This window comes from Orycteropus afer, unplaced genomic scaffold (assembly GCF_000298275.1).
Source record: "Orycteropus afer afer isolate SDZICR_OR568_19922 unplaced genomic scaffold, OryAfe1.0 scaffold00539, whole genome shotgun sequence".
NCBI lineage: Eukaryota > Metazoa > Chordata > Mammalia > Tubulidentata > Orycteropodidae > Orycteropus > Orycteropus afer.
Window position 1 is genome coordinate 702,997 of NW_006922126.1, and position 26,777 is coordinate 729,773.

The 26,777-nt window shown below is 56.1% G+C and overlaps 1 protein-coding gene across 1 annotated transcript in view; it reads right to left on the reverse strand.

Moving 5' to 3' along the window:
* GAK (cyclin G associated kinase) overlaps nucleotides 1–26,777 on the reverse strand; it is a 140,798-nt gene that overhangs the window by 65,301 nt on the left and 48,720 nt on the right. Inside the window, exons 8-14 of the mRNA XM_007955764.1 lie at nucleotides 23,840–23,975; nucleotides 23,249–23,361; nucleotides 19,865–19,976; nucleotides 9,997–10,120; nucleotides 4,522–4,571; nucleotides 3,530–3,678; nucleotides 1,145–1,267 (exon numbers count right to left, since the gene is read on the reverse strand). Of these exons, the coding sequence (XP_007953955.1) occupies nucleotides 1,145–1,267; nucleotides 3,530–3,678; nucleotides 4,522–4,571; nucleotides 9,997–10,120; nucleotides 19,865–19,976; nucleotides 23,249–23,361; nucleotides 23,840–23,975 (807 nt within the window). The remainder of the gene's footprint in view (nucleotides 1–1,144; nucleotides 1,268–3,529; nucleotides 3,679–4,521; nucleotides 4,572–9,996; nucleotides 10,121–19,864; nucleotides 19,977–23,248; nucleotides 23,362–23,839; nucleotides 23,976–26,777) is intronic.

A 26,777-nucleotide genomic window follows, 5' to 3' on the forward strand; every position in this document is an offset into this window, starting at 1 on the left:
GAAAAGTGCTCTCCAGGGCAAGTCCCCCGCAGCACCCAGGCAGGCACCTGCGTGGGACACGAAGCCCAGCCAACAGGCCCGTGAGGGCTGAGCAGGGATGTGCCCAGAGCAGCTACTCCCCCTCCCCGGGTTCTGTCGTCCTTGAAATGACATGAGCACAAAGAGGTGCCTGGGGACCTGGGCTGGGTGGCTGCAGACACCAGGGGAGAGCCTGCCGGAATCAAGGTACCTCCCCGGGCCTGACAGTCACCTGGCATGGGGGCACAGCCAAGCCAGCGTCTGCCCACAGTGGGCCCCCTGTGGCTCGAACGACCATTCCCCCAGGTCTGAACCTGGCCCTCAGACAGTAAGGCAAGCTGTGGGGCTTGGGGTACACAGGGTGTCCTGGTTGCTCATGAGGCTCTCACACAGCCGCTGCAGCCACTGGGTGGGCTGTCCTTGGATGTGCAACAGGGAGGGCTACAGCAGGGCTGGCAGGAGGGACTGCAAAGAACTCGGGCCACTGGGCTCAGCAAGACCCACTGTCTAGCCACACCCACACCAGCACCATGGACCCTCTGATTTCCTACAATCAACCGTATCTCTGGAGGTAGGGGTGGGGTGGGGGGCAAGCACTTTGAACCCCGGCTGCCCGGTGGCACCTCCCTCACACTGGAGCTGCACAGACACCCGCCCAGTCACCAGCTCCGGATGCCCACCTGCCCCCGGCACCAGCCCTGCACGCCACCCACACTGGGCATCAGCTTGGCCACCCTCAATGGCCCCAGGCATCAAGCCGGTGCCCTCACCTGCTCTGGCCATCTGTCCGGTGCCCGCACCCTCACCTGCCCCAGGCATCAGCCTGGCCACCCTATTGCCCCGGGTATGAGCCCAGCATCCTCACTGGCAGGCTCCGGAGCTCCACATATCCCCTGTGGAGCCCCGGTGCCCCCTCCGCCTGGCCGTGTCCCCACATCACTGGTCCCCACCTGAGGGTCTGTGGATGTCTTCTCTGCTCCCGCCCCAGGACGTGAGCTTCTCATGTGCAGATATTTTGGTCAGTCTGAGTGTCCTAGAGGTCACCAACAGTCTGATCCCTAATGGGCTCTGTGCTCGTGTTGAGGAAATGTGTAAAGTATTAAGAAGAGCCAAGAGCCCCACATACCATGCAGTGCACCACACACACGTTTCTGTGGTCTTGCTTCAGCCACGAGTGCATGTTCCTGCAGATGCTGTACAGACTGTGCAGACCTGGCGCCCGCCTGGCAGCCCAGCCACACTCTGACACCTGCAGGGAGAAGAGGGCACTCAGCTCACAAGGCACGGGGCCCCTGCAGACCCACCCGTCCCTACTTTGTCAGGGTCTTTTCTTTTTAAAAACCAGGAATGAGGGGCTTTGGCATCCGTCAAATGACATCTCCTGGGACCCGCTGATAGTGGCGGCCCCATGCCACTTAGAGTCTGCTGCTTCCTATGCACCTGGTCAGTTTAAGTAAGGCAGCGGGGCCCCAAGGGTTTGAATACGGTAAAGTGTTGGGGCCCCGAGTGTTTATGTCTCAAGAAGGCCTTCACCAGCGCAAGCACTCTGGGGGTCCTGGAGGAACCACAAAAGTTGAGCTTCTAAAGCCCCTCCCACCCTTTTGGCTCAACCACTGTGTCAGCTTGCCCTTAGTTACTGTGCACTGCAGGGACCAGGAAGTCAGGGGGTAAGGAAGAGACAAGAGCTCCTTCTAACCAGCTCTGGCCCCAAGCACGTGCAGTAAGGAGGGGCTGTGTCTGCTGGATGAGCCCCTGGAGCAATGTGCCGTCCGAAGACCAGAAGGGACCGCAGAGCAGCGATGTCCCGCCCAGGGAAGACCAGCAGCAGCAGCAGCTGAAGGCCACTTCTTGTCCAACGAGAGTCCCCACCTCGCCCTGACTGTGCACTGGACCTCCCCGAAAATCACTGAACACGTACAACTTCCCTACTTCCGAGCCCTATGAAAGGCTATTCAAGCTTTGCCTTGAGGAGTCAAACAGGCAAGGCCCCCGGCTCCCCGATGTGCTGCACGTCAATAAACCACCTTTCACTCACCCAAACTCTGGTGCGAGTGGGCCTGCTCACTGCTGGACCACACCTCCGAGTCCTTTATACCAACACCCGTCACTTTCTGCCCTGGCACCCTTCCTGCACTCACTGGCTAAGATCTTTTTCCTAGAAAGCCACTGCATCAGCCAGGTTTCTAAATCTGCAAGCAAACCACAGCCCTGCTGTGGCCCCCAGGTCACTGCTGCGGCCCCCAGGTCACTGCTGCGGCCCCCAGGTCACTGCTGCGGCTCCCCAGGTCGTCTCCAGACCTATGCACCTTCTCCTATGACTTACTCCTCGTTCCGGGCCATCTGGCTTTCTTCAAGAGCTTGGACCTAAAGGCTTTCGCTGTCTTGGACTCACCCCCCACCCCAGCTCGAGTCTTCTGCCTTTTCCCTGCTGTGTCCCTTGTGTGATGGGTGCTCAGGAGCCAGAACTGCTCTCGTGGCAACAGGACTCGGGTGTTTGCTGTCACGGCCTCAGGGCTGTATGAACCTGCCTGGGACCCACGTCAGATGAGCCGCATGGGCGCGTTCCCTGTGCCTCAGTCCCAGCCATTGTGCAGGGGCTGCTGGCACCGACCTCTAAGAACGGAGGACTTGAGTGGGGATCGAGGAGCTGGGAGCCACCACCTGGACACACTGGCACGGTCCCACCTCCTACAGCCTCACGACTGCTCCTTCTCATAAGCTCAGGAATGCTGGCTCTCAGGAATGGAGGCAAAAACACCCTGGTGCCCGAGAGCAGATACGGCCACCCACCACATCCCATCCTCCCACCTTGCCCAGGGCCAACTGTGGGGGTGGCTCTGGGGTGGAAAGGCCATGCCTGGTGGCAGGAGCAGGCTAGGGGTGGGTACAGCAGATTTTGGGGCACCATCTGGCAGCATGGCTCCTTACCTGCCCCACCCCTCATGTGCTGCGGCCTGTTCCCCAGCTCCCCTGCTCCTTCTATGAGGAGGCTCAAGCTCCACACGTAGGCTTGGCACAGGCTCTTCCCCACAGGGGGCCCTTGTCACCCCCATGCCATGTCACTCCACTGTGTTTCATCTGGGGCTCGAACATCCGTGTCCTTAAGAGACGAGTGTGTTTCTGGGTTTACGGTGCTCGGTGCTTCAGTCGGGTACTCACACCAGGCAGCCCTGGGCCGCCTCCTCAGCAACTTCTGCAGAAGACTCTTCCCCACCTTGTGTGCCGCTTGGCACCGCCAGTCAGCGTGGGGGGTCCTGTGCCACGCAGCCCCTCCTTCTCCTCCCAGGAGTGGGCCCTGGTCTGCAGCACTCTGTCCCAGGCGAGTGCAGGTGTCCCATGAAGCCACTCTGAGGCCCTGGTCGTGCAAACGTGGTGGCCGCCACTCCAGCCCGTCTGCTGGCTTTGCCTGTGGTGCCCTTGTTCCCCAGCCCACCGGCTCCAAAGCTCTGCCCCAGATCTGGGCATATAGCCATCTCCTCCAGGCAGCACCTGGAGACTACCAACCACTCACCCGATTGTGGAACCGGGAGGGCCGGTACGTCCTGGGGGACAGGTTGTAGACCGCGTAGTGTCCGGGGTGCTTGGAGTCCAGGAAGAGCCGCACATCCTCGATGTTGTTTTTGATTGCGGACTCCACACCTTCGGCCGGGAACGACATCACTGCAACAAGAGGTGAGTCAGCCACACGGTGGCAGCATCCAGGGCTGCCCATGTCCTGGGCCCATCCCGGTGCCCCTGGAGCCCTGTACCGTGCAGCTCCCCCAGGCAGTCCAGCCCGATGGCTACATCAGGGCCCTGCCCCTCAGCCCCCATGGACGCCAGTCTGAGCTGCTTATTGACCTTCACAGCAGACAGACAGCAGGTGCACCAGGAGGGTAGAGTGTGACACTCCCATACCCACCATCAGCAACTGGAACCAAGGAGCCCAGCACCCCATCCCCCCCCCTTTAGCCATCATAGCTGAGGAGCCCGGTGGGCGGCACGCACATTGAGCTCTCGAGCAGTGACTCCCAGGGGCCCGGGCCCTGTGCAGCAGGCGCACACTTGCTGCCCGAGGCGCAGACTTTAACCGCCTCCATCTCTGTGCACCACCCCCTTCACGACCGCAGGGTTCCAGAGAGTGAAAGACCAGGAGGGAAGCTGGCTGCTGGGCACAGCCCATCACACGGCCACAGGGGTCTCCACAAAGCCACTGTGTCTCCCACTGCAAAGCCCATGGGACCCCAGGCACTCACAGAGCCCTGTGGGACCCTCTGGTGCTCACAGGACCTCTGGGCACTCAGAACCCTGTGGGACCCCCTGAGGCTCACAGGCCCTCAGTGGGGCTCTGTGCTGCAACTTGGCCCAAGAGGCTGGAGAGACAGGGCTTGCTAGCCCAGGCCAGCCATGGCCCAGCACCCTGACATCCTGCCAGGGATGCCCTGGAAGCCAGCACCCTCCTCACAAGTTGCCAGAACAGGAGACTCAGGAATGCGTTCTTACGGTTAAACCAGACAGACATACCGGCAATTCTGGATGTAATGTAGGATACGTCCAAGTCTCCCTTCGCATAACTGAAATGAGAAGAAAAAGCCTGTGGTTATCACAGGGTCATCCCACTACAGTCACCGGAGCAGACACTGAGGCCTGATTCAGGGGGCTGTGGGGCTGGAGACTGCATTGTCACAAGGATACATAGCATGTGTGCACATGTGTGCTGGTGTGTAGGGGGATGGGGAGTGCATGTGTGTACAGGTGTGCTGGTGTGCAGGGGGAGTGCATGTGTGCACATGTGTGTTGGGGTGCATATGTGTGCACACATGGGAGTGTGGGTGTGCGTGCAAGTCTGGGTTTACATGTGTGTGGGTATGTGGGAGTGTGGGTATGCATGCGTATGTGAGTGCTTGTGTCTGCATGTGTGGAGTGTGGGTGTATATCTGTGCACATGTGCAAGTCTGGGATTGCATATGTGTGCGTGTGTGGGAGTGTGAGGGTGCATGTGTATGTGAGTGCTTGTATGTGCATGTGTGGGAGCATGGGTGTATATCTGTACACATGTGGGAGTGCGGGTGTGCATGTGTGCAAGCCTGGGTTTGCATGTGTGCACGTGTGTGGGAGTGTGGGTGTGCATGTGTGCGAGTCTGGGTCTGCATGTGTGTGCGCATGTGGGTGTGCACATGTGCAACTGTGTATGGAGCTGACACTTCCATCAGAGCTGGATAAGAACTTAAGAAACTTCAGCACCACTACACCACACCTTGTGCCCCTGCTCCCCGCTCAGAGGAAAAGTCAAAACACGTCACCCAAGAACAGAACATGTTGGTGGCTAGAGTCAACACTGCAGAGAGCACCTGTCCCCAAACAGATCTCTCAAATCCATCAAATAAAATGCAAACTGAGAGGCACCAGTGACTGCACTTGGAAACTGGTAACAACCTGAGTGTGGAGGGGACGGGCAGCTGAGGCCTACCGCCTCCTGAAGCTGAACTAGGCTCTTCTGCCAACACGCAGAGGCCTTGGGTGGCCGGAGTGCCCAGACACACCCGTGTGGAGGGCAGGTGCTCCCACAGCTCAGCCACACATCAGGTCAGGGGAAGGGATGGGCTGCGCCCCTCACACCACTGCTGTCAGGTGCCCAGCACAGAAGGAACAGTGACATCAAACCTCAGCAGAGAGAAGGGCTGGCCCCTTCTGCCATCTCCCCGTCCAAGACCATTCGTGTGTCTGACAAAGGACCAACATGTGTTCGCCTTGAGAAGCATCATGAAGTCCTGTGTCTTCATGTATTTGAAATGTTACCACTAAACCTTCTCAGGCTCTGGCCGGTGAAGAGCCCTCAGGCTGGTTTCTGTCCTGGGAAACGAGCCCAGTCGGCTCTGCTAATTTTGCTGTCAGACGAGACCAGAAGTCTATAGCTCCTCATGCCCGGTCCTGGCCCAGACCTGGGTCATCAAGGAGATGGCCTCCCCGCTGTGGGGAAGGGTCAGAAGGAGCCACAGTCTGGATGCTTACTGCCACTGGGCTGTCACTGCCTGTAGGCCTCACCGTGGGGAGAGCTGAGAAAATGAACACCCACGCCCCGGTATTTCCAATTCCCCTAAGAACGCAGGCCTGTTTAAGCACGCATCCTGGGCAGAACCACGCTGACACAGAAGGCCACTGGAGATCGCTATTCTTGAAAGGCCTGCCTGCAAGGCTGGACCTGGAACTTGGCCTTCAGGGGGCTTCCCACCAGCCCAGCTGACCCACTGGCCGGGAGTGGCCCACTGGGCCTGCACTGGGAGGAAACTAGGTGGTTTATGCTGAACGACTGCCTTCCTCTAGGGAGTCTGTAATTTTGTACATCCAGAAGGTAGTGAAGGAGCTCTGGTGGCATAGTGCCTAAGGCATCTGACTGCTAACCAGAAGGCTGGCGGTTCAAACCCATCAGCCACTCCCCAGAACGAAGACTGGGCAATCTACTTCCATAATGATACCACCTCAGAAACCCAAGGAAGGGTCTCTATGAGTCAGGTCCGACTCAATGGCAGTGAGTTTTTCAGTTCAGAGGGTACTGATGTGACCAACTCTAACAAACACTCTGGGTGCTGAGTCTCTAATGCGCTTCTCTGGTGGACTCGCTGCTGGGGTCGCCCAGCGTGTCCTGGGCGAATCCTCAGGGAGAGCGCTCTTGGACGCTCGCACCTGGTTTCCCCAGGCTCCGCCCCACGCATCCTCTCCCTGTGCTGCTCCTGCTCTGTCCTTTGACTGTGACCAACCACAGCCGTCAGTGCGACTGGCTGCCGAGCCCCAGCAGTCCTCCTGGAGAACGGGCGAACCTCGGGGTGGGCTTGGAGACTTTGACCTACATCCTTTTCCTGTTATTTTGGAAATCCCAATTCCTAATGACATTAAACTTAATTTCTTATTTGTTTCATCCTTTTCTCTTTCCATCTCCCATTTGATCCCCCATCATCACTAACGACAAGGTCACTGAATACAGTGTAAAACTCCTGGGTGACTCCTTCTGTCCTTGGGGTACATCTCACTCCCATTCTCCTCAAGTTAATTCCGACTCATAGCAACCCTGCAGGGCAGAGGAGAACTGCCCCCATAGCATGTGCACGGCTGTCTCTTTATGGAAGCTGTCTGACCCACCTTTTCCCATGGAGTGGCTGGTGGGTTTTAACCACCAACCTTTTGGTTAGTAGCTGAGTGCTTGAGCACCGCCAGCAGGGCGCCACTATCAGGCAGGAAGCAGGATGCTGATGGTTGGGGCAGAATTGAAGACAAAGGGGCCAGGCCACTCAACGCCATCCTCAGACAGGGAAATGATCTCAGTCATGCACCACTGCCCGGGTCTGCCATACCCTGCCGGCCCTGGGGTGTGCCCCATCCTCAGCATAAGCCTGTGGGATGAATGGCACCCCAAGCATACATACAGAGCACCCATGGCATGGGACCGTCACCATGTGGTCACCCCGTGCTCACAACCACAGTCTCTGAGGCCATGGGCTCAGTGCCTTTGGCGTGAGTACCCCTGCAGGAGCCCCCACCCCTGAACAAGACAGCCAGCGTAAGCTGGGGCAGTGCACCATTCAAGCAAGTGCACTCCCAGTGTCTCCATTAGAAGGGATGAAGCAATGAACAAGAAGCCACGTTCTCCCACCTCTGTTCTATTTCTCTTCAGGTAAGAGCAACATGCCCACCACACAGCTCCCTCCACAGGGCTGTTTATGGGCCAGGCGGCCCCAGGCACCAACAGACCTGGGCTGCAGCCCTGCAGCATCACCCAAGAAGGCGCGGCGTGCTTGTGGCATGCACCCTGGGGCCCCAGCCACGCTTCAATGCTTCTATTATGGAAGGTGAAACTGGCAAACACAAAATTCTGCAAAGCCAGCTGATCAGCATAATGCACGCACCCCACTCTCAGAACCACATGCATTTACCTGGTACTGCAGGCAGGTATGGTCACAAAATGATGATCATTGCACAAAAGAAAACACAAATGAAAATGAGGCCAAAAGTTCCAGAGAACACAAGCAATAAACACACCTCACTGTGGACAGCGACACAGTCAGCAACAACTAGCATCCAGCTCTCACATCAGCGGACAGGCTCATGACTCAAAACTGGGAAAAAACCACGATACCCCAAGAAAACCACAAGAGCAAAAAAGTACCTAAGCTAGATTCACTCCGCCTGGTCCCAAAGGACTCAGTGACTTAAATATAAGTGCTTCCCTGCTCCCAGACAACTCATAATGCTCTCACACAAAAAAAACCCTTCCGTTAAAGCACCCAGACCACAGAGACCACATTCACTCACACTGGCCACACTGGCCCACGTTTGCTCCTACTAGCCACACTGGTTCACGTTCCCTCTCCCTGGCCCATGCTCACTCACACTGGGACATGTCTGTTTACACTGGGCAATGTCCACTCACACTGGCCCACGTACGTACACACTGGCCCACATTCACTCACACTGGACAATGTCCACTTACAATGACCCACGTATGTGCACACTGGCCCACGTTCACTCACACTGGGCAACATCCGCTCACACTGGCCCACATACATGCACACTGGCCCACGTTCACTCACACTGGGCAACATCCGCTCACACTGGCCCACGTACATGCACACTGGCCCACGTTCACTCACACTGGGCAACGTCCACTCACAATGACCCACGTATGTGCACACTAGCCCACGTTCACTCACATTGGGCAACATCCACTCACAATGACCCACGTACATGCACACTGGCCCATGTTCACTCACATTGGCCTACGTTTACTCATCATTGGTCTACTCTATATATGTGGACACTGGCCAGACTGATTTACTCACCCTCTTCTATGTTTGCTCACACTGATCCATGGTCACACACACCAGTCACAATGGCCCATGTTCACTCACACTGGCCCATGTTCACTCACACTGGCCATACTGGCCCACGTTCACACACACTAATCACACTGGCTCAAGATCACTCACACTGGCCTACATTCATGTACACCAGTCATCATGCTGTTGTTATGTGCCGTCAAGTTGGACCCAACTCATAGCGACCCGTCCTTGGGTTTTCGAGGCAGTATCACTACGGAAGTAGATTGCCCAACCTTCCTTCAGAAGAGTGGCTGGTGAGTTTGAACCGCCAGCCTTCTGGTTAGCAGTCAAGCGCCTTGGGCACTATGCCACCAGTGACCCGTATTTACTCACTCACACCGGCCCCTGTTCACGCACTGGTATACCTTTGCTCCAGAGCTTTGAACTGGTCCATTCTAATGTGACCCCCTGCTGAGATTCAGCATTCACACCCCAGATACACTGAACCAGAATCTACTTTTTAACAAGATCCTCAGGTGATCCCTATGTATACACAAGAATCATCCGAGAACCTTGTTAAAAGGCAGATTCAGTATCTCTAAGGTGGCAATGGAAATTCTCAGCAGGGAGTCAAGCCAGAATGAACTGGTCTGGAGCCCTGGTTTGTTCACACTGGTCCCCGCTAAGGTGCACTAGCACACACTGGCAGTCACCGGGGTACAGTGGTACATGCTGGTGTACAATGGAACACACTGGCACAAACAGCAAGTGCCTCTGGCGGAGGAGTGGAGAAGGGGTTGTGGGCTAGCATGTCTGCCCAGCTGCACCTGATGTCCTAAATGATGAAGCCACTCAGACTCTGGTCCCGGCACCAGGCCAACCCTGCCCCAAAGACTGGGGTGCACTGCTCGCTCCCCAAGGATCTGTTGGCCCTAACTCATGATAGACACAGAGTCATCCGCAGACAGAGAAGGCAGGCAGGGTTGGTACCCTGCCCCTCACATCACCAACAGCCAGGACTATAGACTCACCCGCACTGGGAGAGGTAGGGAACCCCGAGAGGCAGCACAGTGTCTAGAACATGAAAACACCATGTGCTGTCTCAATATGGGGTTTGGGGTGGCTGTGACACACCTCCTGGTACTGCCTCTCACACTGACCTCTGGGCTCCCACACTGGTACTTACTTAGCAACAGACTGAATGACCTTGGAGGAGGTGTCCTTGAGGTTGGTGAAGAGCCGCTCGGTGCCTCCTCTGAGGATGTCCAAGAACCCGCTGTAGGACTGGTCGTACTCAGCAACAGTCAGGCCTGGAAGCAGAGATGAGTCAGAGCAGGTCTGCAGGCATGTGGCAACCCTCACTGTGGTCCTCGAGGGGCCCGGAGCAGCAAGGGGGACAAGCCACGGCCAGCCTCCTGCCAGCTCCCCATCACCCATGCCCAGACAAGGGGACAAAGACATGGCCTCAGAGCTTCTGTCAAGCCTGAGGAAGGTGACAGGAGCACACCAGAGCCAACCAGGTCCTGACACCTGCGCCCCACTCTCAGAGGCTGTGTGCTGCCCAGAAAGCCCTTGGCTGCAAGTGGTAGCTAAAGGTGTGGGCAGTGGCACCCTCAGGACCCACCTCAGCGCCCAGCTCTGCTCCCCGGGCTCTCCCTTGCAGAAAAGAGGTCATTGCTGCATCTGCCCCGGCACCAGGCATTGCCTGCTGCCTCCTGACCAACATGGAGGGTCCACAAGGAACCTATGGCATGCTAGAACTTCCTACTGTGAGCACACATCCTTCGTGCCTGAAGCCGAGACACCAGGAATGAAGGGAGCTGCTGGCAGGCGGGCCGAGGCAACAGACACGGCACTGAGCCCACTCTGCCCAGCCTATGCCAAGGGCAGCCCCAGGGCCCCTGCTCCCATCCTCTCTGGGTGACCCTGGGCAGGATTATGTGTGAGGCCTCCCCACATGCACCATCTCTGAGTCATCTCCCATGGCCCTCTCTCCTGCTCCAGAAGGTGATGTCCACTGAGCCATGTCCTCAACACCTATGAGCCCTGCTGGGACCCGGCCCTGCCACAAGTGGGTACTGGCGGGGACAGCTTTCCACCACTGAACTCGTGGGGAGGAGATGGGTGGTCTCAGAGGTTGTGAGGCCGCTGATATGGGAGGAGGGGAGGGTGGAGAGGCCTGCAAGGGAGGATGCAGGGGCTAGTCAACAAGCAGAATCACGGCTCAGGGCTTCACACAGGTGCTCCCTGGGTGGGTACACGGCTCACCAAGGCCAGAAAGCAGCAGACAGGCACCCCTAAAGGGCGGTCAGGTGTAACCACAAGGCAGCCCAGAGTTAACAGAGGGCTCGGAACAACAGGGAGTGAGCTCGTGCCCCCCCCCATTCAGAAAGAGCTGTCCGTGTGGCCACGAAGAGTGGCAGGTGCAGAGGGGCTCAGGACACCCCGAAGCCAGACCTGGACCCCTGCACCAAGCCTACACTGGGCAGGTGTTGGGGAAAAGAGCACACAGGCCTGGAGATGTGCAGTGGGACTGCCAAGGGGCTTAGCTTGAGGGGAGGAGACCAGGCAAACCCAGGAGACCGAGGTGGGGAGATGGGCCTGCCCCTCTGGCAGAGCTGGGCACTGAGTCCTGGTCCCGCAACCCAGGAGCCACAGCGACAGGCTGGGGAGCAAGTCTGGTCATTCCCTGGGACCTCCACAGTACCAGGAGGCAGTGGCCTCACACCGGCCCAGCCAACCAGCTGCAAGCCAGCCCAGGCCCCAGCAGTTCTGACCACTGTCTTAGCCTATCTGAGGACCTATCTAGTCACGTAACGATCTAGGCGGTAAAAGGCCGCAGAGCTGAAGTACCACAAACACACACACTCTCGCTGGGATTCACTCCATCTGGAGGCTGGGCCACCACAGGGGTGGTCGCAGAGAGCTGCAGCACCGAGCTGAGCACCTCCGACAGCTGCTGACCCAAATACAGACAGAGTGCTGGCCAAGGAATGCAGAGTCCTTCTAGAGCACAGGAGCTGGTGGGGAGAAGGTCTTAAAGGAACGGTGGTGGCAAAAAGTTGATGAGCAAGAGAGAAAACCCAACACACAACCCCACGTCACATACACACGTGGAGACAAGGCTGCCCGCAGGTGACAGGGCCAGCGGAGCTCCCAGCTCAAGGGCCGGGGGCTCTCTCAGACTGCATGCAGGCGGTGTCCAGCGGGGCCAGCCCGAGGACTTTCCCAGCAGGCTCAGAATCAAGACCCTCCACCCCCAGAGCTCCTCTGTACGCCTGCTGGCTTCCCACATTGTCTGCAGCAAAGCGAAGCTGCTCAGAGACCCTCTGAAAGCTTCCTTTGAATGGAGCCTCAAGAGTGAGCTTGCCCTGCAGCTGGCAGCAGGGGTACCCACAAAGCAGGGGTACCAGCAGACGTGCCCACCCACGCCCCAGCCCAGGGTCAAGGAAGGGTGAAGACCCCCATTTCCTCTCAGGGAAAGAGAAGGCAGGGCACACCATCCTTCCAGAGCAAACACAGCCCTGGCCAAGCTGCCCCAGAAGGGCCTAGGCTGCAGGCAGGAAGGTCGCCCTTCCGGTGGTCACTCCCCCTCCTGCCAGCCTTACACTTGCTCAGGGGCCCTTCTACTTCTGACCTTTAACACGGTCCACCTGGCCTGCCTCCCCAAGCCACCACCTCTCCCCTCCGTTTCCTGGCCACATCGTTTCATTAATCAATTCTAAGCATGCGTCCTTCCAAAAAAGGCAGTCTATCTTATCAAAAGGGGGAAAGTGAGAAAACAAGTAGTGCTTTGTGCAGCGCCTGGCTCCGCTCTTCCCAGTGCAGCTGTGCTCTGTGCAGGAGTTTTGCACACACACGGGACGGAGTTGGCCACAACGCCAGGTGCGGCTTTTCCCTGTGGTCTGCCCATCAGCGTCTCACCGCAGGGAACATACACAGCCGTGGCCGCCCGGGCCTCTCCTGGAAGCCTCTCTCCCAGCCCGCAGCAACACCGTTTCTCACTGGCCCAGGATGCGCAGGCCGTCACATGTCAGCCCCAAGCATCACCCCCACCTGCTTCCATTCCACATCAATCACCCGCCTACCCGGCCTAGAGTTACCTCACACATGGCGGAAGAGCACCCACAGCAACAGCAGCCTGGGGGGCCTAGCGGCGCCCCTCAGGGCAGCCCACTTCAGGTCTCACGTGGCTTGATGCTTACAGCTGATCTCATCAACAAGCAGCAGTGTCCAGCCTGTCCTCGACCACTGCATTCAGTAATGACTGAAGTGTTAGAACTTGGCCACCTCAGGACTCACGCTTCCAACCACGCACCATGTCAGCCTACAGTACATGGTGCGCGGGCCGTCTGCACCAACTGTGTCCAGCAAGAGGGCAGCCAGGGCTGGCCTGGGGGTATGGCTTGTACGTGAGAGCCACGAGTGTGGGGGTGATGGGCCTGCCTGCAGATATGGGATGCCCAGGACAGAGGGGTGGGCCAGGTGTCAGTGACATGACCCCCAACCTGGGAAACAAAAAGCTGAGGAAGAACCCAGGGGAATATGTCCACTGCCCAGAGAGAGTGGTGGGTAGAGTGGTTAACATGCACTCAGCACTGTCCCAAGCACCACCGTCAGTGCCCAGCAGAGGATGCCGCCTCGCCAACACCTCCCTGGCCCACAGCCTCATGTGCTCTGGCCAGCATGCTGGGGCTGCACATATATGGTGTTGGCCACAGCCCACAGAACCTTCCCTGAGCGCCTCCTGGTGTCTCTCCCTAGGAGCTGGGGCCCTGAGACACAGCGGTGCCAGGGCTCAGGATGCCCAGCATCTAGGCACAGTGCCTGGGTATACAACAGGTGCCTAACACACATCGGATGAAGTGGAACATTAACGTCATTCATCCAGATGTGACCCAAGGAGCAAGGAAAATCCACTGGCTTCAAGCTATTTCTGGAGTCTGACTGCTTCTCCTGTCTCTTTGGAGCTTCCCTGTCCAAACCATCACTGCCTCCTAGAAGCACTCCTGGACCCTGCCTCACCCACCACTGTATCTCCTCACCCTGAAGTGGAGGACCCTCTCCCCAAAAGGACCTAATGGTTCCCAATCCCCTCAGAGGGGAAGCCAAGTCCTAGCAGTACCCCAGGTCCCACACGAGGTTCTTCCCTCCATACACTCACCCCCTTGCTCCCTCTGCTCCCCTACAGCTGGCCTCCTTGGCTGGACCACTTAGGCCACAGGCTTGTGCAGGGCTGTCCCCTCAGCCTCAGATTCCCTCGGCTCCATCAGGACCTCACTCAGACTTCTTAACAAGCCACCTCATACCACTTCCTGGCACCCTGATTCCCATCACACCTGCTCTATCTTTCCCCTCAGCACCTGCCGCTTTCTAATACATTAAACTATACATAGTAAACTATACGGTAATATATGAGACTACATGGTTCCTCATCATCCCCTTACTGTCCATGTGCAGTAAATGACTAGCCTTCCCAAACACAGTGTGGCCCCTCGCCTCCAGGTCTAAGCCCTTGGAATGTCCCACTCGACAACTGTCTTTGTCCACCTGAGGACACTGGGGCACACAGCATCAGCTTGACCTTTGGGGGAGTGATATCTAATGTCCACATGACCAACCCCCAGTAATATGTCTGGCCACCAGCACTCAGGGACGTGTGCCTTGTTGGCAAGACTCCATGTGTGTTGTCACACACTGTAGCTGGGAGAGGTGTTGTCCTCCACGTCTCCACTGGGAGAGCCAACGGAAGCCCACACCTGGAACTCTCCTGGACTCTGCCCCACACACCTTTTCCCGCTGCTGACTTCAATCTGCGTCCTTTCACGGTAACACAATGTTACCATGAGTGGAACAGCTCTGCTGAGTTCTGTGGGTGCTCCCAGTCAATCACTGACCTGAAGATGGTTTTGGTGTCAGAAATAGGATTTGCTAGAATGACCATGACACACACTAAACATGGCAACAACATCATCTGGGAAAATGAAGGATGAGAGGGATTCCTGGATGGCCACCAGGACACCCATGGTATGAAATTACAGCTATAATACAACTAGCTCCAAAGGTTACATTACCAAAGGAATTTAGACACGACGACAGAGCCGAGTCCAGAGGGGCTGGCTCAATACACGTTGTTCTCGTTGTCAGATGCTGTCGAGTTGGCTCTGACTCGCAGCAACCCTGCGTACAACAGAACAAAACAATGCGCCATCCTCACAGTCCTTGCTATACTCGAGCCCACTACTGCAAGCCACTGTGTCAATCCATCTCATTGAGGGTCTTCCTCTTTCTCGCTGACCTGCTACTTTACCAAGCACGACACCCCTCTCCAAGCACTGATACCTTCTGACAACACAGCTACCTCTGACTGTTGACTATTCCGAGTACATACCTCCCTGGTATTACTGTCCACTTCATAGGCCTGTCTACCATTTGGCTGACAGTTAAACCATGAAGATGAGTTTGGTTCAGGCTTGAAGGGCCATCAGTTTGGAGGAATTTAAAACCTCGCAAGGCAAAGATGGTCGTGAGGAACCTGACTTCAAACCCCACGGGGCAAGGTCCAACAGACCAACCAAGAAGGGGCCTGATAGAGAAATCAGGGTCTGCTGACTCAATGCCCATCACTCCTGTGGGGACCCACGGCAACAGTCAGACTGGGAAGACATGGGGACACAAGCATTGGTAGGATCAAGGTTAGTGTATGGGTGAAACTGGAATATCTGAAGAGATGTCATGTGCCGTGGTTGCAGCTCCTTCGTGTGCACGTATTACTGGCATGTATGCTGTGAACATGTCCCCTCCCCTTCCTGGCACTGTCAAAGAGGCCGCATGTGGGGGTGCCCTTCAGCCACTGACTGAAAAAAAACTCACTCATTGCCGTCAAGTCGGATCTGACTCATAGTGACCCCTCCTTGGGTTTCTGAGGCAGTATCTCTACAGAAGTAGATTGTCTAATCTTCCTTCCAAGGAGTGGCTGGTGGGTCTGAACCGCCAGCCTTCTGGTTAGCAGTTAAGTGCCTTAGGCACTACACCACCAATTAGTACACACTAATTAACTAGATACGTTAAATGGGGACCTATGAGACTGCCCAAGCTCACAAAGATCATTCGTTTCAAACACCACAGAATATTTGGCAGACAAAATGAGGTTCCAATTTTATTAGATAATATCCTGCCAGAACTCAGCATCCAGTCCGTGTACTTGGATTCGGGTGGATTCACATTCTACACCTGGACACACTGCCAGTCCCTACTCACAACACTAACTGGAAGAAGGTCCCATGTGAATGGGGCTGATCAAAGGCAAGCCAAGCCTGAACCGCAAAGTGGTCTCTCTCTCAATACCTCTGGTCCCTGCGACCCGCACTCTCCAGATTCTGATGCTGCCATCAGGTTTCTAATCTGTAAATCTTTATGGAACTAGATTGCTCCAACTTCCTTCCACAGAGCAGCTGGTGGGTTTGAACCACCAACCGTCAAGTGCTTTAGGCACTGGGCCACCAGAGCTCCTTCCGATGACTGAAGGACACAGAATCATCCCGTAACCTGAAGCATGCTACAGTCCTGGGTGATGTCCAGCAAACACTCTGATGAGGAAGTGCCCCGAAGAGCACCGCGGGAAGAGGGAGCCAATGTCCCCCTTGCACAGCAGGTGGCCTCTTTTCCGAGGCCGAGGATAGAACTACTGACAGAGCTCCAGGCTCCTACTGCCACCACACAGTGGCATATGAACAGCTCTCTAGCGACCAACAAAGCTTTTGTGTGGATGGCAATTTCAAAGTGGAAGGCCCTGTGTTAAGTCCGGAGGATGGCAAGGCCTGATGAAAGAAGGAAAGACTAACTCAGCCCACCGAGCTCGAAAGCTTGCTAGTCGCCCTGCAGCGACGAGAGAACTTAACAACTTCTACGTTTGTGTTTTTACTGACTCATGGGCAGTGGCCAATGGCCTGGCCATACGGTCAGGTAGGTGGACAATGGCAAACTGGACCATTACAGGTATGCTCATATGGAACACCAAACCAAAACCAAACCCCCTGCCACTGAGCTGATTCTGACTCACAGCAACCCTACAGGACAGAGCAGAACTGCCCCACAGGGTTCCCAAGGCTGTAAGTCTTTATGACAACAGGTTGCCTCATCTTTCTCTCTTGGAGTGGCCGGTGGGTTTGGACCACCAAGCTTTTGGTTAGCATCCCAATGCTTTAACCACAGCACCACCAGAGCTCCTTACATGGGGCAGAGACCTTTCGAAACCACTGTAGGAAATTAAGGGTTGCATTTCAATAGGACATGTCAACATTCACCAACAAAATCTCTTTCAGGACCAGGAAGTGACTGAAAGTGGCAAGCAGATACCTTGGTACTTGTTCGAGGTGGCACCTGGGTCTGTGAAAAGAACAGGCAAGGGAGAAGGGCAGCAGCGCAAAGACAGACTGCGTACCACCAGACTCCCCTCGCACCCTCTAAGGCACAACACGCCAACAAGAGACAGAGAGGGCCAGGCCACATCTGATTCCCCAGGTGGAAGGCACCATCCACCCTGGGCAAAGCAAAGACAGCAGACTGATGCTGGCAGCCCCAGACAGCTGCAAGTGCATCCTGACAGAAACCGACACTTCCCCTGGGCCAGGCTTTGTATACTTGGTGACAGATGGCAATATTCAAAGTGGGGCAGCCACCGCTCCCGTGTGGACAGCGGAGTCCCACTTCTCAGAGCAAGGAGCACACGTGACCACCACAGTGTCCAGCAACAGGAAAGAGGCAGCACATCAAGGCGACGCTTCATGTTGTCCTCCGAGGAACGGGGACTGAGAACTGAACAGGTCATCAAACACACTCATGTTTGAAATGTGATGGGAGGCGGTAGGGCCGGCTTCCCCGTCTCCTGAGTGTGCTCACACTCACACAAGGGGCCCGAGGGGGTGCCCCGCCCCACAGATCCTTCCACTTTCCTGGGGGATCTGAGGAAGAGAGGTGGGGGGATGCTGACATGATTCTACAATTCTTCCCCACATCACCTCAACTTCCTCTTTCCCTACCTGACTCAGCGGCCCCAGGGGTGTGACTGTGGGTGCTGACAACAGCAACGATCCCCAAGGAAGAAGCTGAATTCCTGAGGGCCTGATGGCCGGGGGACTGTGCCTTCACCCCATCTGACCAGGCCGGGACTGACGGCAAACGCAGTTGTACTGCCCAGTGGTCGAGAGGGCCCACCTGTCCTGTACTGGGTTAGCTGACCCTGCATGAATGGGAGCAGGCTGAGGGGGCGCCACTGTTGGACAGGCTACTGCTGCCGGCAAGCTGGGCCAGCAGGGGGCTGTCAGGGTGGAAAGGCCTGGGTGGAAACTCAGTAATGGAGAGGAGGAAACAGGACTGATGGCTGATGGTAAAGGAATGAACACAGGGGTCCCGCAACAAGGGGAAGCCACCACCACCCTGGAGCTGAGAGAGACGGAGAGAGAGAGAGACACCCAGAGCAAGAGGTGGCACTGTTCTGGAGCCACGGTAGTGCGTGCTGAAGAGTGAAGCCGGGGGCTGCCAAGGCCGCTCCTGCTTCTGGGACCTGAGTACATGACCGGAAGCCTGCACGCCTGGGTGGCCTTGCCCTGGGAGGCAGCTCGATTAGACGATAAATATGCTGTTCGGGACCAGCTGTCCAGGTAAATCAGTCTCACTCTAATACTGACCACTGCCCGTGGAGCAGATGCACTGGGTGATGGAAGCAAAGCCTCCTTGGGATGAGAGGCGACGGACACGCTGGCCTGAGGAACAGTGATTGGAGCTGATCACCAGCTGATGCCTATGCTCAGGGGTCCTGCACCCGTTATCAAGAGATAGAAACTGATCAAGGAGGAAACAAGCAACCAAATTAATACAAAAATTGAAAACGCATGGGGTGCCTCTGTCTTTCAATCTACCCTGGCCCACAGCGGCTCCTCCCAATGTCAGGCACCCACCCAGACGCTACTCTGTACCCAGAAGGCTGCCGGTACAGGGATGTGATACAGACGTGGTGCAAATGCTACGCTCAGTGCACACGCTCCAAGATGATCACGCAGAGTGTCCCGGCAAAGGGCCAAGGGGTGGGGGTGCTGCAGACTAAAGGGTTCAGCTCATCCAAGGAAATGACAGGCCCTTTGCTGCCGGCTCCTGGAGGTGATGTCTAGATCCTTACAATGACAAGTCTCTCTGCTCACCTGGGCTTTGAACCACAGCAGACAGTCCATCTAGCAATGCATTCTCAGGCCAAGACAGAGAGCCCACCAGACAATACAATTCTCGGGCTGTGCCAGAGAGCCCACTGGACAACAGAGAGCCCACCGGAAAACATGATTCTCGGGCCATGCCAGAGCACCCATTGGACAATGTGACCTCAGACCACACAGACAGTGCATCGAACCACGCAATCCTTGGACCACAACAGAGTCCATCTACCAATGCAATTCTCAGGACACATGGCATCAGTCTGACCTCTGGGGTGGCTAGACGCTAAGGTCAGACACACAGATGATCTAGGCCTAGGTGACCGGCCCCCAATAAAATCCCTGGACAGCAGGACTCAGGGAAGCCTGCCTGACCAGCAAGACTTCGTGTGTGCTGTCTCACTGCAGCTGGGAGAAGCACATGCTGTCCTCCACACTTTCACTAGGAGGAACAACTGGGAGCTCATGCCAGGAACCCTCCAGGACTCTGTCCCATGCACCTGTTCCTGTTCCTGACTTAAATCTGTATCTTTCCATAGTAATAAAATGTAACCATGAGTCTAACAGCTCCTAGTGGATTACTGAATCTCAGGGTGGTCTTGGGGACCCTTGAACTTCCAGTCTCTCTCTCCCATCAGGCCATACACCTCACAAGAGCAGGGAGTTTTGTCTTTGTCCCCAAGCGCCTTGTGCTCAGTCAGGACTCAGTAACCACAGCCCCAGCACAGAGGAGGAGGCTGTCACCCAGTTGTAAGAAGAGGGGTGGGTCTCAGGGTGCTGCTCCCGAGGATGAAGACAGGTCTTCCGGGGGGGAATCTGCTCCCAGAGTGCCCCCACCCAGGCACTGACCTCCACTGTACCCGCTGCTCACAGGGCCTGAGGGCCGGGCAGCTGGGCATCCAGAAGGGGGTGGCCCTCGGTACTGGGCACAGTTTCCATAGCCTCCGTTCTGCTCCAGGAGCTGCAAAGATGCCAAATGCAAGGAAATCAGTTCTTTACGTTAACCACTACACACATCAGAGCTACAGTCCGGGCCTGCTGTGCACCGTGAAGGAAGCCTTCCCACGTGCCACCACCTAAATGCCTTCCAGTCTGTGCAGTGGAGGCAGCTGGCTTTAATGCGAATCCATCCTTTCCCCTGATTTCTTAAAGAGAGTCTACCTGAACCAAAGAGTAAGTCAGACTTAACAAGAACAACCTCTCGTTAGCCCTTCTGTGTAACGATACCCAGGCACGAAAGCCGCCGCCACGCAGCTGCAGTCACCCAGGAAGTGCCCGTGGAGCTTCCTTCACGGCCAGGCTCTCTGCAGCATATGGGGGAGCACAACCCCAAGGAACGCACCACAGCACCATGGCAACGGGGCACCGGGCCGTGTGGACACAGGGAGACACCGCCGGGCCGACGCTGGAGCACATCCAGGCCTGTGACACACTTAGGCTTCTCTTCAGTGAGAGGGACAGCCGTTAGAGGATTTGGGGAGAGGAGATCCAAAGATGGCCGTATTTGCCCTGGAGGAAGACGCAGACAGACACCGTGCAGAGACGCGGCACTGGGACCAGAACATGGGCAGAGCAGGTGGGGGGTGGGCTGCAGCGGGTTCTGCTTGTACCCTGAAGGCAGGGCAGCTGGACTGCAGACAGACTAGACATAGTACCAAAGGGACGGCTAAGTTAAGACTCTAAGGTTTGGGGCCACAGCACCCAAAAGAACAGAGCTGCTATCCTCCAAGACAGACAGAAAGACTGGAGGAGGAGCATGCCTGGCAGGGAGATTGGGGTGCCTGGTGGAGGAGATGGCTGTTGACGTCGATGTCTCTCTCGCATATCCACATGCAGCTGCCACGGAAGCTGCTGACTGTGCGAGCCCAGGGCTGTAGAGGGCTGGCGGGCACAGCTGCAAGCGGGGAGTCTTTGAGGAGAAATAGAAGACAGGGTTGATGACCAGGCCCTAGAGTGTCCCAGAAGGATGAGGAGACCGCGGAGGGCAAGCCGGCCAGGGGAGGCGAGGCAGCAACGGCGCTGAAGGGTGCGAAAGCCCAGAGTGACGGGTAGAGCCAGGACCTGGGGACAGTGCAGGGAACCCAACATCTGGACCCCGAGCGCCTTCGGCAGAGCAGGACTCGAGGCTGGTTTGTGTGGTTTCAAGAGAGAATGGGAGGAGAGGATGGAGTGATTAGACGACTCACAGCGTGCCGCCGTGAAGAGAAACAAAGAAACGGGGCCTTAGCTTGTGGGGCACAAGGTCAAGACAGGCTGGTGCTTGGGGGTTGTTTTCTTTTTTAAATAGGGCAGACATTTTAACACACTTAGACACTGATAGGGAAAATGAAGCAGAGAGACAAAAATCAGTAACGTGGGAAGAAGAGGAGAGCCATGCCTCTCGGTTGATGAAAGGGGCCACCTCTAGCACGCCGTGGAGGAGGTGGTCGTTGGCTGCACTGGGAAGAAGGCAGAGAGTGCTGGGTGCTGGTGGAGCAGGGGCACCCTGCTGATGGCTTCTGCTTCCCTTTCAAACAGCAGGGTGGTATTTCCTCGTCAAATAGGAAGCAAGGGACTTCCTTGTCAAAGAGTGAGGTGTCTCCTTGTCAAACTGGAGGTGACGTGTCTCCTTGTCCAACCGGAGGTGACGTGTCTCCTTGTCCAACCGGAGGTGACGTGTCTCCTTGTCCAACCGGAGGTGACGTATCTCCTTGTCAAACTGGAGGTGAGTGTCTCCTCGTCAAACAGGAAGCAAGAGGTTTCCTTGTCAAGCAGAAAGTAAGGTGTCTCCTCATGAAACATGAGGTGAGGTATCTCCTTGTTCAACAGAAGGTGAAATGTCTCCTTGTCCATCAGGAAAAGGTTTCCATTACAAAAATGAAGTGAGGGATTTCCTTCACAAAACAGAAATAAGTGGTTTCCATGTGAAATAGGTGTCTCCTGGTCAAACAGGACTTGAGAGGGGACTCCTGGTCAAACAGGAAGTGAGGGGTCTCCTTGTCAACAGGAAATGAGAAGCTTCCTTGTCAAACTGGAGAGGAGTTGTCTCCTTGTCAAGCACAAGGTGACGTGTGTCCTGGTCAAGCAGGAAGGTGGCGGTCAGTGTCCTTCCCTTGCAGGTAGCCATGGTTGCCCAGGACATGTTCTCCATCTTCCTGATTCCTGCCAGCAAGGTGGCTGTGTCTCTCAGTTCTGGACAAAGAGGCTGAAGTGCCGTGAGGTGTGGCATTGGAACTCTCCTGAAGGTTTCGACCGAGAGCCCACCCACTGCGGCCGCCTCTGTTCCTCCCCCATACCACCTGACCTGCAGACCACCAAAGTCTGAAATCCAGGTGCTGGCCGGGCCATCCCTCCTCCAGAGGCTCGGGGGAGAATCCTTCCTTGCCTCTTCCAGCTCCTGGTGGCCCCGGGTGTCCCTCGCCTTGTGGCTGCATCCCTCCAGTCTCACCTACTTTCATATCCTTCTCCTCCCGTCTCCAGACTCCCTCTGGTCCTCTCTCTCTCTCACACACACAAGAGCAGACATGATTCTGTTTACAGCCCACTTGTATAATCCAGGATGAGGCCTTCCTCTCAAAATCCTTAACTTAATCACATCTACTGCCCTTTAGAATGATGTTAGCCCTTTGTCATACTAGACGATGTTCACCGATTCCGGGGATTAGGGTGTGGACACATCCTCGGGGCCACGGGTCAGCCCGCTACTGGAGGTAATCACTAAACCACCATGTCTACAACTCTCTCCTTGCGCTGCTTTTACTGTCATCGTAGCAGGTATCACCGTGTGCCACCCCCCATGTCTGTCCATCTCCTCACCCGGATACAAGCTCCTTGAAGGCAGGACTACATCATTCCCTGTTCTCAATCCCTCAGACACCAAGAATGGGCACATGGCAGGATCTGACCAGTCTCATCCAAGCAGTATGATTGGGGCCCCCAAACCTACCTGTCATGGGAACTGTACTTCTTATAATCCTTCATAAACTTCTGCGTGTCTAGAACCCCACACAGGAGGCACATTTCCGAGCTATCCCCCAGCGGTCATCAGTTGTGCTAGCGCCCTTCCGGGGGATCTCTGAACCTGAGCTTCTGGACTTCCTGCCCTTCCACATGGTTGGAGAGCTGTGAGAGCTTCAGAGCAGCCCAGGCCTCTCTGAGCACTATACCCAGACGGCACAAAACACGAAACACTTCACGGGTTCAGATGGCACGGCACAATCACGGACGTGGTCCTGGGTGGACCCGCCACCTTACCTCTGTGATGGGAGATTTAGGATTCACGTTTCTGGCAGCAGCGATTTCCTGGAGCTGGTTGACCAGCTCCGTGATGGACAGTCGCTCATCCGGGTTGACCCTCAGCATGGAACCTGAAACAGAGTTGCAGCTGCGTGTTCACACAGGGTGCGACCAGAGCCAGGGCAGTTCCAGAAACTCTCCTGGGTGTTAGGTTCCTGGGGTGGCGCCCTAGTAACCAGCTCTCACAGAGGCTGCAGATGACCAGAGGCCACTCACCTAAGCGCATCACTCCATTTTTAAAAGCAAGCAAGGGACTGACTACAACCGTGAACAGCAATAAAACAGAACAAAATCATCACCGTTTCATAACACTGTCAATGCACCCAAGGCCTAACCTGATGTGGGGCTCCATGAAAAAGCCACGGGCACTCAGTGACACTGTCAGACCCGAGATGACTGGTGCAGACCCCGAGGGGAGGCCTACGCTGCAGCTGCCCGGGGCTGCAACGGTGGGAGGGGAGTGCAGTGAGCAGCCCCCCGTGCAGCAGAGGGATCCGCCCTCGCCCGTGAGGCCCCCCACCACGCTCTCACCTCACGGTGCAAACTTACGAATGAGATCGTGGAAGACGGTGTACCGAGTGTCGTTCAGAGGAATGGAGAATTTCCCGTTAACAATTCGAAGTTTGGCTCCATCTTCAAAAGGGTGCTGCTGGAAGCACAGCAGGTACAAGATGCAGCCCAGGGCCTGGGGGACGGGGAAGACAAAGACGCAAGGTGAGCGCCCCAGGCAGGTGGGGGATGAGGCTACAAGCTGAGCACCTAAGGCCTGGGGGGGGACAAAGACACGAGGTGAGGACCCAGGGCCTACGAGGACAAGCACGCAGGCTGAGGGCCCAGGGCCTATGGGGACAAGGACAAGGATCTTACAGATCTCATGGATGCAAACATAAGAACCACCTGGGAATCCTGTTAAGATCCTGACCCAGCCTGTCTGGGATGGACAAGTACATTTGCAGCAGGGGTCAAACCGGAACGAACTGGTTGGCAGCCCCCCAGCTCAGGGCCGTGCTCGTCGCGCTCCCTCACGCGTCTTCTCCACACCCAGCAACCTCAGAAAGCCTCCTGGCTCGGGGAGGAGCCCAGGCCCAGCTCCTCTGTGAACGGCGCAGCCTCTCAGCTGAAACAGTCCAGGAGCCTGGAGCGTAGCGGGGGCCTGTGGCCTGGCGGCCGGCTGGGACCCCAAGCCAGCCCCTCCCCCGGATGCTCCGGGACACACGGCTATTCCTGTGTAACAGGCTACGTGGCCCCCGAGGGAAAGCTCCGTGTTCACGTTCCACAGTTCAGGGCAGTGAGACGAGGAGCCAGAACCTGGCGGAGGTCTTGTTTTCCGCGTCTCGCAAGTTTTCCGCCATCGATGGGCTGAAGTCTTACCACTTTAGGGTCCCTCGTTTCGGTGTAAAATACTGAGCTTTCCTGCCTGACAGGTTTCCACCTCATGCAGGTTTTACCGTGTTGAGCCCAGAGTGAATTAGCAGAGTTCAAACATGCAGGAAGTTACTGATCACGGCAGTTACGGGTGGTCACAGCAGCGGCCCTGAGCCGACTACCAGTCTTCGCCCACAGACCACTTGTTCTGCCTCCCACCACATCACACCTGCATAAACTAAGGTGGGGCACCAGTCCTCATCCTCACATGAGAGTTGAGCCGGCCCCCGTGAGCGGCACCCGAGAAGATCCAGGGAACACAGTGCCTGACGTGTGCATGTCCTAGGTGAATGCCACTCAGCCCACCCTCGGTGGAGGTCCCCTCCTGTCTGGGGGTGGGGGCACACACACACCTGGTCCCACGCTGGGACACATGCTAAGGGACCACTCTGAACCAAGCAGGAGCGGCTCATTCAAATGCAGCACAGGCCTGATGACCATGACTGCTTCTCTCAGTAGAAAAACAAAACTAAGCTGGAGCCCATTAACTCCAGCCTTCAGAACCGTGTGGTCAAGGATTAACTGAGACTCAGATGGAGACAGTGTGGCATGTCCCAAGTAGGCCCGTCCTGTCCAGACCAGTGTCCAGCCCATTCGTGGAGAGGACAGGTGGTTTGCAGTTCCTGATCAGCCAAGGGAACCCTGTACCCTATTTGGGCCCAGTCTGTTGGCTCCATGCCCATCTTATCCACAACCACCAATGGGGGCTGTGTCTCACCACCTCTCAGGGACATTCCTACCAAGGATATCCACACAACAGCCAGCAGGCAACCTCAGGAACTCGGAAAACACTGTGTATGTGGTGGGAGAGTAAAGGCGGGATGACCAGGGCCTATCAGCTGCCTCACAGCCTGCTGGACTGCTCATGGCCACTGTCTCTGGGCCATGCTCCCATGACCTGACCAGCCCACCTGTCCTGCCAGTGCTGCCATTGCCTCTGACAAGGGTGCCCACCCCAACTCCTCTGACTGATGTAACCAATGGGACTCTAGATCAGTGGGGGCTGCTACTGTTTAATGCAGTGACGTGATCTTTTTTTAATGTTCAGAAATCAAAAACACAGCTGCCATGGAGTCGATTCTGACCCACAGCGCCCCTAGAGGACAGAGCGGAACTGCCCCATGGGGTCTCCAAGGCTGTCAGTCTTCACAGAAGCAAAGCTCAAACCACACCCACTGCCGTGGAGTCCATTCTGACCCACAGCGCCTCTAGAGGACTGAGTGGACCTGCCCACAGAGTCTCCAAGGCTGTCAATCTTCAGGGAAAAAAAGCCCAAACCACACCCACTGCCGTGGAGTCCATTCTGACTCACAGCGCCCCTAGAGGACAGAGTGAAACTGCCCCACAGGGTCTCCAAGGCTGTCAGTCTTCACGGAAGCAAAGCCCAAACCACACCCACTGCCGTGGAGACTATTTTGACCCACAGCGCCCCTAGAGGACAGAGTGGAACTGCCCACAGGGTCTCCAAAGCTGTAATTTTTATAGAAGCAGACTGTCTCATCTTTCTCCTGCAGAGCGGCTAGTGGGTTCAAACCACTAACCTAATGATGAGCAGCTGACTGCTTTAACTGCTACACCACTAGAGCTCCTTATAGCGTTCAGAATCTGGTTCTTACTCGTCTTCAAATAAATGTGCTACAGACTCTCTCCTTTCATTTTTTGGGGCCAAAGGCTTTCAAAATATGTATTCAATCTAAAAATTATACAGTAAACATAGTGGTAGGATGTGTAACACACCCATAGACCGATATAGCAGCACCCTGTTTCAGTAAATCTGTCCAAACCTTAAGGTCAGGAAAAAAAAATTAACCAAGCCCAATGACAGGTCTGGCTTTTGCCCCTGGCTTCTGGGAAGTGGTCTCTACACTTCGGAAGGTCCTGCCTGACAAGAGTTTCTGTTTCCCTGGGAGACGTGGGTCACACCAGATCATCTGTGAACAGTATGATCTCTGGTGGGACCTTGTGTCATGTGGCTTAAGCTTGACCTCTGCAGGAGCTAGAGACAAGGCTGCCCACAAGACAACCTTGTCTACGTGGCCAACCCCACTAAAAATCCACTAGT